Source organism: Bombina bombina, chromosome 4 (assembly GCF_027579735.1).
Source record: "Bombina bombina isolate aBomBom1 chromosome 4, aBomBom1.pri, whole genome shotgun sequence".
NCBI classification, from domain to species: Eukaryota; Metazoa; Chordata; class Amphibia; order Anura; family Bombinatoridae; genus Bombina; species Bombina bombina.
The window spans coordinates 634,556,077-634,569,094 of record NC_069502.1 but is presented as its reverse complement, the minus strand read 5'-3'; the positions used below and the strand labels follow the sequence as shown (position 1 = coordinate 634,569,094).

General features: G+C 37.1%; 1 protein-coding gene across 1 annotated transcript in view; it reads right to left on the bottom strand.

Annotated features, from left to right (window-relative positions):
• TXLNB (taxilin beta) overlaps positions 1 to 13,018 on the bottom strand; it is a 203,551-nt gene that overhangs the window by 166,344 nt on the left and 24,189 nt on the right. Inside the window, exon 2 of the mRNA XM_053710659.1 lies at positions 416 to 849. Coding sequence (XP_053566634.1) covers positions 416 to 842 — 427 coding nt within the window. The 5' untranslated portion in view covers positions 843 to 849. The remainder of the gene's footprint in view (positions 1 to 415; positions 850 to 13,018) is intronic.

Here is a 13,018-nt window from a genome sequence, read left to right as displayed (position 1 = left end):
AGCTGAGGCGTACAGGGGCGCATATACGCGCCCCTGTCCGCCTCAGCTTTGATAAATCTAGCCCTTAATTTCAAATAAGTAGTAGATTTTCAAAGTTAATTTCCTTGCCCCTGTATCACGTGACAGGCATCATCCAATAAAAAAAAAAACATTTACATATTTATATTGGGAACTCTTGCACATTTCTATCATTTTAATTGTAAATTATTGTTTTACCCCTATTAATATTTAATATATCTTTTATCATTGCTGCAACTTTTAACTTGACAAACTTCAAACCTTATTGGGAAAGACTTTAAAAAAAATTATTCTAAACTTTGATACACATCTAAGGAACATTTTATAGTAATAATTAAAACAATAAAAAAATACATTATATATATATATATACCAAACTATATTTTAAATCAGTTACCTAGTCCTTTTAAAATTTTCTTCTCCAATGTTTGCTCTTTGTTTGTTGATGCCTCTTTGCCCACTGGGAAATCAACTGAAGAAGCCTGGTCTTTTGCCCCTTCATTATTTACATCTTCATGTTCACCTTCATCATTTGGTGGATCTTCCTTTGTATGTAATCCAGAACTCTGATTCTCAGCACTTACAGAGCCATACGTCTGTATAATATCTTCCAGTTGTCTGTTCAGTTCTTCTGAAATATCATTGGCTTTTTCTACAGGTGGATCACTCACAACTTTCTCACAGGGTTGTGAAATAATGGCAACAGGGGATTGGTCATTTTGTACAGGAAGTCCATTTTGATTTGGCAATTCTGGATTGTCATTGATTGGAGACATTGCCTCCTCATCAATTATGGGATTAGTTGAATGGTTATTATTCTCCATCTTTTGCCTTAAAAAGTTGAGAAAAATATGCACAATATGAAATAAGACAAAAATACAGTATTGAATGAAGATACAGCATTGTTTACCAGAGCATTAGACTTGCATTTTTCTTAGACAAAACAGAATATTTTAAGTTAACTTGTATTATGCTGGGAACTTGCTAATTATCATAGACTATTCTGCTTCAATAAAATAAATAGTACTATTGTTTGTGGACAGTTACATTAAGATAAAGTATGTATGTGCTAAATGTTAAATTCCAATTAGCCAGGTAAACAGTAAATCTGTTCCAATTAAAAAAGTATATAGACGTTTCTTCTATAAAAGGTAGGGAATTTTGATGCTGTCTTTATGCTCTGTTTAACGTCACACATGTCATTATCAGATATGTACTAACATTGGTAAGCAGTAAGTGAAAATATCCCAATAAAGGGATATAAAAGAGCGCTGATGTTTGAAAAAGAAAACAATATACAATATAAAACCAAATAATGTACTTTTGATATAGTAGATCAGATCTACCGTGTTGGTCCTGTTTACTGTCCATATGCTGGTGGTAAATAAGGAATAAAGATGTCCTCTTAAAAAGAATAGTGAATCAGGCTGCTCCTCTTGATCCCAGAGAGTGTGGAACAACTGTTGAAGAAGAATAGAGAGAGGGCGCCACAATAGCGTGATATCGTCTGGAATGCAGGTACAGATAAAAGTAGGTATTATGCTTACCAGATGGTGTGGCACTGTACTGTGACCAGTGCAAGAGAGCAGGCTAGCACTTAACAGTGGCTAGTACACTGTAGGAGCCAAGCTTTTTTATCTGATGAAACAACCCTTGTAGGTTGAGAAACGCGTCATAAGTATTAAAAGTCATTTTTATTTGAAGTTGTCTGTGTTGTGGTTTATCAATACCAACTGAACAACACACATAAGATTACTTCTTTGCAGCACCTGAAGTCCAGACAACAGGAGACAAACACCAAGTTGCAACTAGGACAAGTGCCTTTGGAGCTTGGCTCCTACAGTGTACTAGCCACTGTTAAGTGCTAGCCTGCTCTCTTGCACTGGTCACAGTACAGTGCCACACCATCTGGTAAGCATAATACCTACTTTTATCTGTACCTGCATTCCAGACGATATCACGCTATTGTGGCGCCCTCTCTCTATTCTTCTTCAACATTGGTAAGCAGTAGTTCGTTCTAAAATGTGAAATATCAAACCTATAAATTTCCTCACTTTTGTGTGAGTAAAATTATTAACTATAGCTTTAACTATTTTCCAATTAAATGCCCCTGTTTTAAATTCCAGTTTGGTCAGTTTTTATTGAGAAGAAATATGTTTACAAATGAGTTATACATGAAAATGATCTTCCCAGGAAATGTGTTTATGTTTAATCTATTGAAGTCTAAGCATTTTTTCAATGCCTAAGTCAATCAGAAACCAATTTTGAATTTTTTTTAAAAATAGCCTGTGTTCTTACTTAAAGGAAGAAAAAAGTTTTATGTAAAATGTAAAATTGATTGTCTTGTGGTTGTTTTTTTAATTTTTTTATTTAATTTTTTAAATATTTTATTGGGTATGCAGATTTCACATATTGACATCCAAATACAGCAAACATAAAATGGTTACAGAACGCAAAATATGCATAAATAATACAGTATGGATGTTGTTGGCTTACCCAAGAATTTTAACATTTATAAAGAATAACATTTTAAAGAAATAAAATATGTTTAAATGCACATTCAGATCAGAACAACAAGAAAGAAAAGAAAGAGGAGGAAAGGAGAAAGGGATAAAGAAAAAGGAGTGGGAAAAGAAGGGGAAGGGGGGTAGGACAATGATCTAGCGGTGATTATAGAGTCTAGAAGGGATATTTAATAACCAAACGACTAATCCACAGTAGGTCTGTCTGTCCTGTGTGCTAATTCAGAAATACCTAGCTCCCAAATAGAGAGCATGTTATTGAAAAATTCTCGTTTGCCTGAGAGGTAGTAATATTGCTTTTCAAGAGCTAAGATATATTCTACTTCTAACTTCCATTGCGAGAGTGTGGGGATCGTCTGAGTTTTCCACAGTCTAGGTACCAACCTCTTTGCACTAACCAGCATTAGCTGAAGTAATTCCGTGCGGTATGCACAGTGAAGTGGTGGGAGGAGGTTAAGGAGGATCAGTTTAGAAGTAAAGGTCACATTTGAGCCTAAAATCCTGTTAATATTGTATTTTAGTTTGTTCCAAAAATCTAGAATAAGTGGACAATCCCACCATATGTGTGTCATGGTACCTATCCCTCCACATCGCCTCCAACAGGCCGATGAGGTCGTCGGATAGATATACCTAAGTCTAAGTGGCGTTAAATACCACCTAGATAATATTTTGTAATTTATTTCTGCTATAAGCAATGAAGTGGACGCTGAATGATTAGCTTTAAAACATAGTTTACATTCTTTAACCTCCCCTATTATTTCTGTATTCCATTTCGTGAGATATGCGGGTTTCTTGAGTAATTTATATGCTGTCGAGAGATGTTTCCTCCGGAACTCGGGGTTTATGCATATTCGTTCAAACACTGTCAACTGTCTAAGAGCATTTGGTTTGTGAATACTGGTATAGAGCGCGTGTCTAATCTGTAGGTAAGAATAGTCTTGTGCTTGTTTTATGTAAGTGAGGCATGTCAGTGTTTCCCAATAAAGCAATGGGAGTTTTGTTTATCAGCCAGTGAGCAATCAGTAGCGAGGGTTGAGCTATACACATTCCTGTAAGCATCAAAATAAAAATATACAACATACATTTTAACATTATAGAATGTTTTAAAGTTTCTCTAATCGCGTGTGATCAATTATTTAACTCTGAAAAATGTTGAAACTGATCAAATTAATGTTAACTAAGCTTTAAAAAAAATTTGTGGGGCAAAACTATTATTTAAAAAAACCTCTCCATATGGCAATGAAAAATATTAAAATAATAATAAAAAAAAAAACAATTTATATAACATACAGAAATAATGAAATATGTATCTTATGTATTGGGTGGGTTTCACTGTAGATTATTTATAAAACATATGGAGAATAGCAAATTGATATATAATTTCCATTTAAATAACTCAGAACTACCAAACAAATTTACTTTAAATAACAATAAAGTCTGTAGTGATTACCAATCTCTATTCAAATCCAAAATCAGTTATATTGGATTTCTTAGTTGATAGTTACAATTATTTGATAATTTGAGTTCATAATGAAATGTTTAACCAAATGTAAACAATGTTTGCACAACCATAATAACAGAAGGCATACAGAAAAAAAACTATGTAGTAATGATAGAGGGAATTTTTTGCACTTTATAGTCATTGGCAAAGGGTTTCAGTGGTAGATTACAATAAAGGTACATGAAAAAAAAATAATTCATAAATCAGATAGATCATATAATTTTAAACAACTTTTAATTCCTTTGCCCAATCCCAGTGCACCGCATAATGTAGATCTGCATTGGACCTGTTTGCAAACAAGACTTGCTGTTTGTGGGCTGCGAGCATCTGCCTTCATACGGTAAGGGGGTACTGATCGTATAAAGTAAGAGTGCCCGATCATTACAGACAGTGACACCATCTGTCTCACTGTAACTATCATCCATTGGCGCTGTTGGGAGGTGTGGGAGGGAAGGAAGGAGGTGAGAGGGCCGCCCAGCACAGGAGGGGTAAGGGATGGGTGGGGATCCCTATATTATGGCAAAAAAGGGATGGGGGTGATGGGTCTCTAAACTACAGGAAAAAAATGGGTTGGAGGGGTAGGTGGGTCCCTATACTACAGAAAACAAATATAATATATAAATAAAAAATTAAAAAAATGCACTAATTTGTTACTGGCAGACTAGCTGCCAGTAATAAATATGGTGGGAAACAGTGGTAGGGGGGTTAGAGAGCTGTGTGGGGGATGAGGGAGGTATGAGGATGAGGAAAGAACTCTACACTACAGAAAATAAAAATAAAATATTTAAATATTAAACAAAACAAAAAAACTAAACTGCATAATGGCAGACTAGCTTCCAGTACCTAAGATGGTGGTGACCAGTGGTGGGGAGAGAACAGAGCTATTTGGGAGGGATCAGGGGTTGGGAGGTGTCAGGTGGAAGTCAGTGACGTTCAGTCAGGAGAGGCAATCCTCACCTGTCATGTCTAAGAAAAAAAACATTTTAAATTTAAAGAAAAAAAAATCAATTTTTTTCCCCCACAAGATATTATGGACAGAGGCAGTGAGCAGGTCTGCCTTTCTCATTGTGCAACAGTTGCATTGTTATACGAATGCACTCAGTGCACTGGCAAGTTATATGTGCCCCTGTGTCACACACCTACCCCCTTATCCAATCACATTTTAAGAGAATTGAGGCAACTCTCAGGCTTGATGATGAAGCGGGGTAAAGGGGAGACTCAAACACTTGTACTTTCACTTCACTGACCTAGCCTTCTGCCCTTTGTAGGTGTGTGCGGCCGGGGTATGCTAGTGGAAATTTTGTCTGTGTTCCCTGTAAAGCTGGTCTGTGTGCTCCGCAGAAGATGGCTGACATGTCCCTGGTGAAGCCACCGCACAGGGATGGGGGCAGCCGGTTTGGATACACTGTATTCCCTGGCTCTGAATCCGAGTCTGAAGCAGAACTGTCCTTGAGCCTGGCTCGTTTGTACAGCAGCACGGGCACTGTGATGGCTCCATGGGCTAAGCTCTTTATCGAGCACCAGCAGAGCCCCAACAACACCCTGAAAGGCATTGCACTAAAGTACGGAGTGATGGTAAGGATGCGATGAGGATAGGCCTTTGATAGGAGTGTGGCCTGTACCATAAAAATCCCAGGGTTGGGAAGCATGTAGCATGCATTGATGAGAACGTAGATGACATTGCCTCATTGTTATAGGGGGATACATTAGGGGCATTTGATAAATGACTATGTCAGAAAAGGTAATGTCTAATGGAGAGTAATATACCTACAACAAGCTGTGCGAGAGACACGTGCCTCACCAGCCACTGACAGAAAATATTACCCTTAACAGCTAACTGATTAACCCCTTCACTGCAGAGAATTTTAGAAGTGTGGTGCACAGCTGCCTTTTGATTACCAAAAACCAATTGCAAGCCATGCTTGTCTGCTATTTCTGAACAAAGGGAATCCCAGAAAAGCTTTTACAACCATTTGTCATATGACTGCAGTAGTTGTGTGCAAATAATTTTAGTGAGAAATCCAAAGTTTGCAAAAAAAGTTAACAATTTTTTTTAATCGTATTTAACAGCCAAATAGCGTCATCAAATATACTAAATATTTTGATTGTCAATTATAAGAATTTGGGCAGTGCTGCTATACCAAATAAGAGGTAGCCCATTGCATCATTTTAGACATAGATGCAGAAAAAGACCTAAAAGAAAATTAGATATATGTTTGGTTTTAGTTGAGTCAGAGGATGTGAATGAACACATTTTATTATTATTTTTTTCCTACAGTTAGAAAGCTACAGTTTTTTGTGGAATGTCATAATTAATCTTTTTTTTACATTTTTAAACTTTATTTTAGAACAATGTCTAAATTCTGTGAACAAATAGCTAATTTAAATTGTCATCCTCTGAAAGCTCACTTTATGCCAAATTTTTTTTTTTATAGTTTTCATAGGTAAATAAAAAAAAAAGCAAAAGCCCTATTTCTGTTTAAACAGAGTGAAAATGGCTAATTATTCTCCAGTACTGTGGGCAAGTTTTTCTCTGAACTTCCCGGTAGCAAAGGTTTAAGTTTACTTTTATCATCAAATTTGCTTCATTCTCTTGGCATAATTTGTTGAAGGAGCAGCAATCCAAAAGTGAAGGACATGTACATATTCTTTTTTAGCAAAGGATGACAAAAGAACAAAGTACATTTGAAAATAGAAGTGAATTTAAAAGTGTCTTAAAATTGCAAGTTTAATTTTGAGTTTTCTATCCCCTTAAAGATCCAATTTAAACGTATATATCTAGATTACACGTGGATCGCTAATTTATCTCGCGCCCGCAAACAGACAAATTCATGTACATATATACTTGCTGCCCTTCGCTGTGCTTAGGTTCTGTGCCTTGTATGACGGCATCAGAACGAGGCTCCCATTGGAACCTATGGAAGTGTGCTCTCATGAGAGCGTGCTTCTGTGCAATGCAAACGCAAGATCATATTCGCATTACACCTAACTCGTAATACCGGCGCACATTTGCGTGCACTGGTATTACAAAGTGGAGCACAAATATCGCTTTAGCGAAAGCGATATTTTGTGCTCCACTTATAATTTGTCCCATAATGTTCTGCACATCGTGTTCTTATGCTATGGCTGTGCAAATCCTGCAGGAGCTGTGTTACAATTAGCTAGAGACTACGTACCCTGAATAGTTATTAAATTACTCATTCTGTAAGCTCATTAAACTAAAAAAATATATAATGAAATGATTAAAATGACAAGTACTTACCGCTTGCCATGAGGTGTTGTTAGAGCAGTAAGCGTCTCTTTAATACTGTAATATAACTTATTTATAGTGCTAATCTCTGGTACACAAGGGCATCTCTTTTAATGCCATTCTCATTGCATACATAGTGCAGGATTATTTATATGTACACTCTCCCCAACCAGGTGTTAACATTTAATATATGTTTAGAAAGCTAGGTAATACATTTAAGTATGATGTAGTATTACATGTTTTGCACTAGGTGGTGCTATGCTATAGCAAATTATTAACAGCATGTGAAGGGTTAAGATTTTTTGCCTTAAAAGGGCTGTGTACACACCTGTTAATTCTATGCATGGTTAAGGGAATGGCTCCCGAAACGTTGCATTTGTTTGTACCTCTAAAGTTTTTTAACTATATTTAGTGCTGTGGACTGTTTCTTTATTGGAATATTGGAGAGGAAAGCAGTCTCCTCTGTACCACCGGTCACCAAAGAAGAACCTAAAAAGGATAAAGAGTTAAGGTGCTGTTTGTGTGTTGTTTAAGTGCTGTTTACACTCTCACCAACGCCGCTCCCCTCTACCTATCCTCTCTAATAAACAAGTATACTACAGCCCTCCCACTAAGATCCAACAATGACCTGCTCCTTGCATCCTCGACTATCACCTCTTCCCATGCTAGACTACAGGTCTTCTGTCGTGCAGCACCTACCCTCTGGAACTCTCTCCCTCGTGCTGTCAGGCTTTGCCCTGATCTTTTTTCCTTTAAATGCTCCCTGAAGACTTTTGTGTTCAGAGAAGCCTACCACCCAACTCAATCATAAATTAATTTCACTTACCTAACAACATTTCCCTCATCTAACTTTTCATTAACATCTTTATCAATCTTTAAGTCCTCACCTCCTGTTTCTTAACCTCCTACCCTTCTAGATTGTAAGTTCCCACGGGAATAGGTCCCTCAATTCCTCCTGTATGTGTTTGTAAATTTTGCCTTGTCTCTTACAAGTTTTATATCATTGTTTTATTTAAATGAACTGTATCCATGGACAGCGCTGCAGAATATGTTGTAGCTTCATAAATAAAGTATAATAATATAATAAAAAAATAATAAAAATATACTTTCTACGAGCAGGGAAATGTAGAACTCCCAACTGAACCACATTTCATGGGGTCGCCATAGTATGATCTCTGTTCCTATGTCCCTTATACTGCTTCCCTTACCTTTATATAGACCACTTATGCTCCACTCCATAAATGCCCAACCATACCCATGGATAGGATTGCCACCTCAGCCATGTTTTCCTGGACAGTTATGAGTTATACATGGTGCAGGGTGCGCAGAAAGGAACATGCATTGCACCCTTGGAAAGTACACGAATAGTGATCCTGGGCAGCACTATACATGTTTCTCCCTGCACACCCTGCAGCATGCGTAACTCATAAGTCTCCAGGAAAACATGGCCCCTGGTTTTAAATAAATAAATACAATATACATTTTAAATACAAAGGGCATTATACATAAATAAGAGAAAAAACAGCAGATCACATGACAGGAAGATGAATTATTTCTCCTGATGTAACATAACTATTGTGCTCAAAACACATTGGCCTCATTCATACAAATGTGTTACGGACTGTGGATCTTTAACCTAATTATGTATAAATTAAGAAGCTTTTATGTAAGTTTTATTTTTGGAACACATAGTCAATGTATTAGATGTATAACAGAATTATTATTTATGTGAAAAATGTATTGTCATTTCCCTGCCTGTTGGCAGTAAACAAGGGAGATGCAGTTTTATTTCAATGCTTAAAAAATTGTGCATCAGCTGAAAGAGGATATTTATAGGTACATCCACAAAGACTGCTCATCATGTGACACACAGCTAGCTATGGCAACTGAAACAGATAAGATGACCTTAAAATGAAATGCTGAATGATTTCAATGGGTGATTAGATTTATTCAATATTATGTACATTTAATAAATTGAAATCATAGTATGTTAGTTTTGTTAAAAGGGCAATTCTGTCTTAATGTGAGGCAAAACACTGAACAATTGCAAACAATATGTAAAATGTATTTTGTTTTGCATTTTATTACAGTCTCAATGTTAAATAATAATTCCAATAACATTACAGTTGTTTCAGAATGGTCTATAAATTCATATATGTGTTAGTGCTCTGGATTCTTTACATTTTTCTATTACCCTGTTAAGCAGAATTATAATTCATATATGTATTATGCTGTCAAGACTGACATAAGAAATGCAGAATTGTCTCTCACTAGCATTCCTGTAAATATAGTCCATTTTAGGAGAGTAAATATGGCAAACTGTTTTTCTCAGATTTATAATACATAATACATAGTGAGACTTACCACACTCATCAATCTGCCATGCTATCTTTGCATAATAGAATAATAGAAGTGTATATATATATATATATATATATGTATATATATATATATATATATATATATATATATATATATATATATATATATATATATATATAGTGGGTATTGAAAAGAATCACCCCCTTGAAAATAATCAAATGTTGTTGCTTTGCAGCCTGAAATAAAGACAGTCAAATTTTTTATGTACCCAGTTGTAATTACTGAGCGCAACTTATAACATGCAAGTGAAAGATACAACACCAACATGCCAGGTAAAAATAAAGACAATTCAAAAACAGAATCACTGAGTTGGAAAAAGGATCACTCCCTTGTGTCAGTATTTTGTTGAACCACCTTTTGGTTTAATTAGTCTGTTGTGATATCTCTCTACTAACTTTGCACATCTAAAATGTGCAATATTTGCCCACTCTTCTTTGCAGAACTGCTTCAGTTCCGTTACATTTGATGGTGACCGTTTGTGGACTGCAATCTTCAAGTCATGCCACAGATATTCAATGGGGTTTAAGTCTGGGCTCTGACTAGGCCATGCAAGGGCATGCACCTTTTTCTCCTTCAACCACTGTGTGGTCATTTTTGCTGTGTGCTTTGGGTCATTGTCATGTTGGAAGGTAAACCTTCTTCCCATTGACAACTTCCTGGCAGAGGGCAGCAGATTTTCCTCAAGAATTTTACGGTATTTTCCCCCATCCATTATTCCTTCTAAAACTAAACAGCAAAAGAAGGGGGTGCACAGGGTATGATGTTTTAGAATGATATATGTTAAACAATATCTGGCAGAGGTTATCTAAATCTAGATAATACAAACAATCTGCCTGTCACCAAATATAATAAACTAAATAGACAATAATAGTCCCAACAATGGAGTCAGTGCCCAGCACTGTGTGTAGAATGTAATGGCCTCAGTAGGTCTCATATTGAAAAATGCGGCTGCTCTCCTCTTCACGGATGAATCCGGATGAGACTGAGAAGTAGTAAATAAATCTAATATAGTGATAAAACAACAGTCCCTGACCAAAAGATTTTATGGCTAAAAATGGCCTAAAACCTGGGGGGAATTTTGAGTGCCTAGGGCAGCACAAAACCTAAATACGCCACTGCTTAGGCCACACTTGCAGAAAGGTTCGCACCAGATGGAGCGAAAATTTCATAAATATTAAAAAGTGCTGCAACAAACTTACACCTAGATTTAGAGTTCTGCGTTAGCCGTCAAAAGCAGCGTTAAGGGGTCCTAACGCTGCTTTTGGCCGCCCGCTGGTATTTAGAGTCAGCCAGGAAAGGGTCTAACGCTCACTTCCTCACCGCGACTCCAGGCTACCGCAGATCCCCTTACGCCAATTGCGTATCCTATCTTTTCAATGGGATCTGCCTAACACCGATATTTGGAGTCTTGGAAGAAGTGAGCGGTAGACCTTCTACCGACAAGACTCCTACCGCCAAAAAAAGTCAGTAGTTAAGAGCTTTATAAGCTAACGCCGGAATATAAAGCTCTTAACTACTGTGCTACAAAGTACACTAACACCCATAAACTACCTATGTACCCCTAAACCGCGCCCACCCCCACATCGGCACCACTCTAATAAAAAATTTTAACCCCTAATCTGCCGACCGGACACCGCCGCAACCTACATTATAGCTATGAACCCCTAATCTGCTGCCCCTAACATCGCCAACCCCTATATTATATTTATTAACCCCTAATCTGCCCCCCCCAATGTCGCTGCTACCTAACTACACTTATTAACCCTAATCTGCCGACCGGACCTCGCCGCCATTATAATAAATGTATTAACCCCTAAACCGCCGCACTCCCGCCTTGCAAACACTAGAATAAATAGTATTAACCCCTAATCTGCCCTCCCTAACATCGCCACCACCTACCTACAATTATTAACCCCTAATCTCCCGGCCACACCGTTGCCGCTACTATAATAAAGTTATTAACCCCTAAACCCAACTCTAACCCTAACACCCCCCTAACATAAATATAATTTAAATGAAACAAAATAATATTCCTAAAATTAACTAAATTAATCCTATTTAAAACTAAATACTTACCTATCAAATAAACTCTAATATAGCTACAATATAACTAATAATTACATTGTAGCTATTTTAGGATTTATATTTATTTTACAGGCAACTTTGTATTTATTTTAACTAGGTACAATAGCTATTAAATAGTTAATAACTATTTAATAGCTACCTAGTTAAAATAATTACAAAATTACCTGTAAAATAAATCCTAACCTAAGTTACAAATACACCTACACTATCATTAAATTAATTAAATAAATTACCTACAATTAGCTAAATTAAAATACAATAAAATAAACTATTCTATAATACAAACCTCCCCCACTAAATTACAAAAAATAAAAAAGAATTACAAGAAGTTTAAACTAATTACACCTAATCTAAGCCCCCTAATAAAATAAAAAATCCCCCCAAAATAAAAAAATGCCCTACCCTATTCTAAACTACCAAAGTAATCAGCTCTATTACCAGCCCTTAAAAGGGCTTTTTGCGGGGCATTGCCCCAAAGTAATCAGCTCTTTTACCTGAAAATAAAAATACAATACCCCCCCAACATTACAACCCACCACCCACATACCCCTACTCTAACCCACCCAAACCCCCCTTAAAAAAAACTATCGCTAACCCCCTGAAGATCTCCCTACCTTGAGTCGTCTTCATCCAAGGTGCGCAGAGGAGGTCCTTGATCCGGTAGAAGTCTTCATCCAAGCGGGGCAAGAAGAGGTCCTCCATCCGGTAGAAGTGTTCATCCAGGCGGCGTTTTCAATCTTCATCCATCCGGAGCGGAGCAGAGCCATCTTCAAAGGAGCTGACACGGAGCCATCCTCTTCAACCGACGACTTCCCGATGAATGAAGGTTCCTTTAAGGGACGTCATCCAAGATGGCGTCCCTTCAATTCTGATTGGCTGATAGAATTCTATCAGCCAATCGGAATTAAGGTAGAAAAAATCTGATTGGCTGATGCAATCAGCCAATCAGATTGACGTTCAATCCGATTGGCTGATCCAATCAGATTAGGGGTTAATAATTGTAGGTAGGTGGCGGTGATGTTAGGGAGGGCAGATTAGGGGTTAATACTATTTATTCTAGTGTTTGCAAGGCGGGAGTGCGGCGGTTTAGGGGTTAATACATTTATTATAATGGCGGCGAGGTCCGGTCGGCAGATTAGGGGTTAATAAGTGTAGGTAAGGTAGCGGCGATGTTGGGGGGGCAGATTAGGGGTTAATAAATATAATATAGGGGTCGGCGGTGTTAGGGGCAGCAGATTAGGGGTTCATAGGGATAATGTA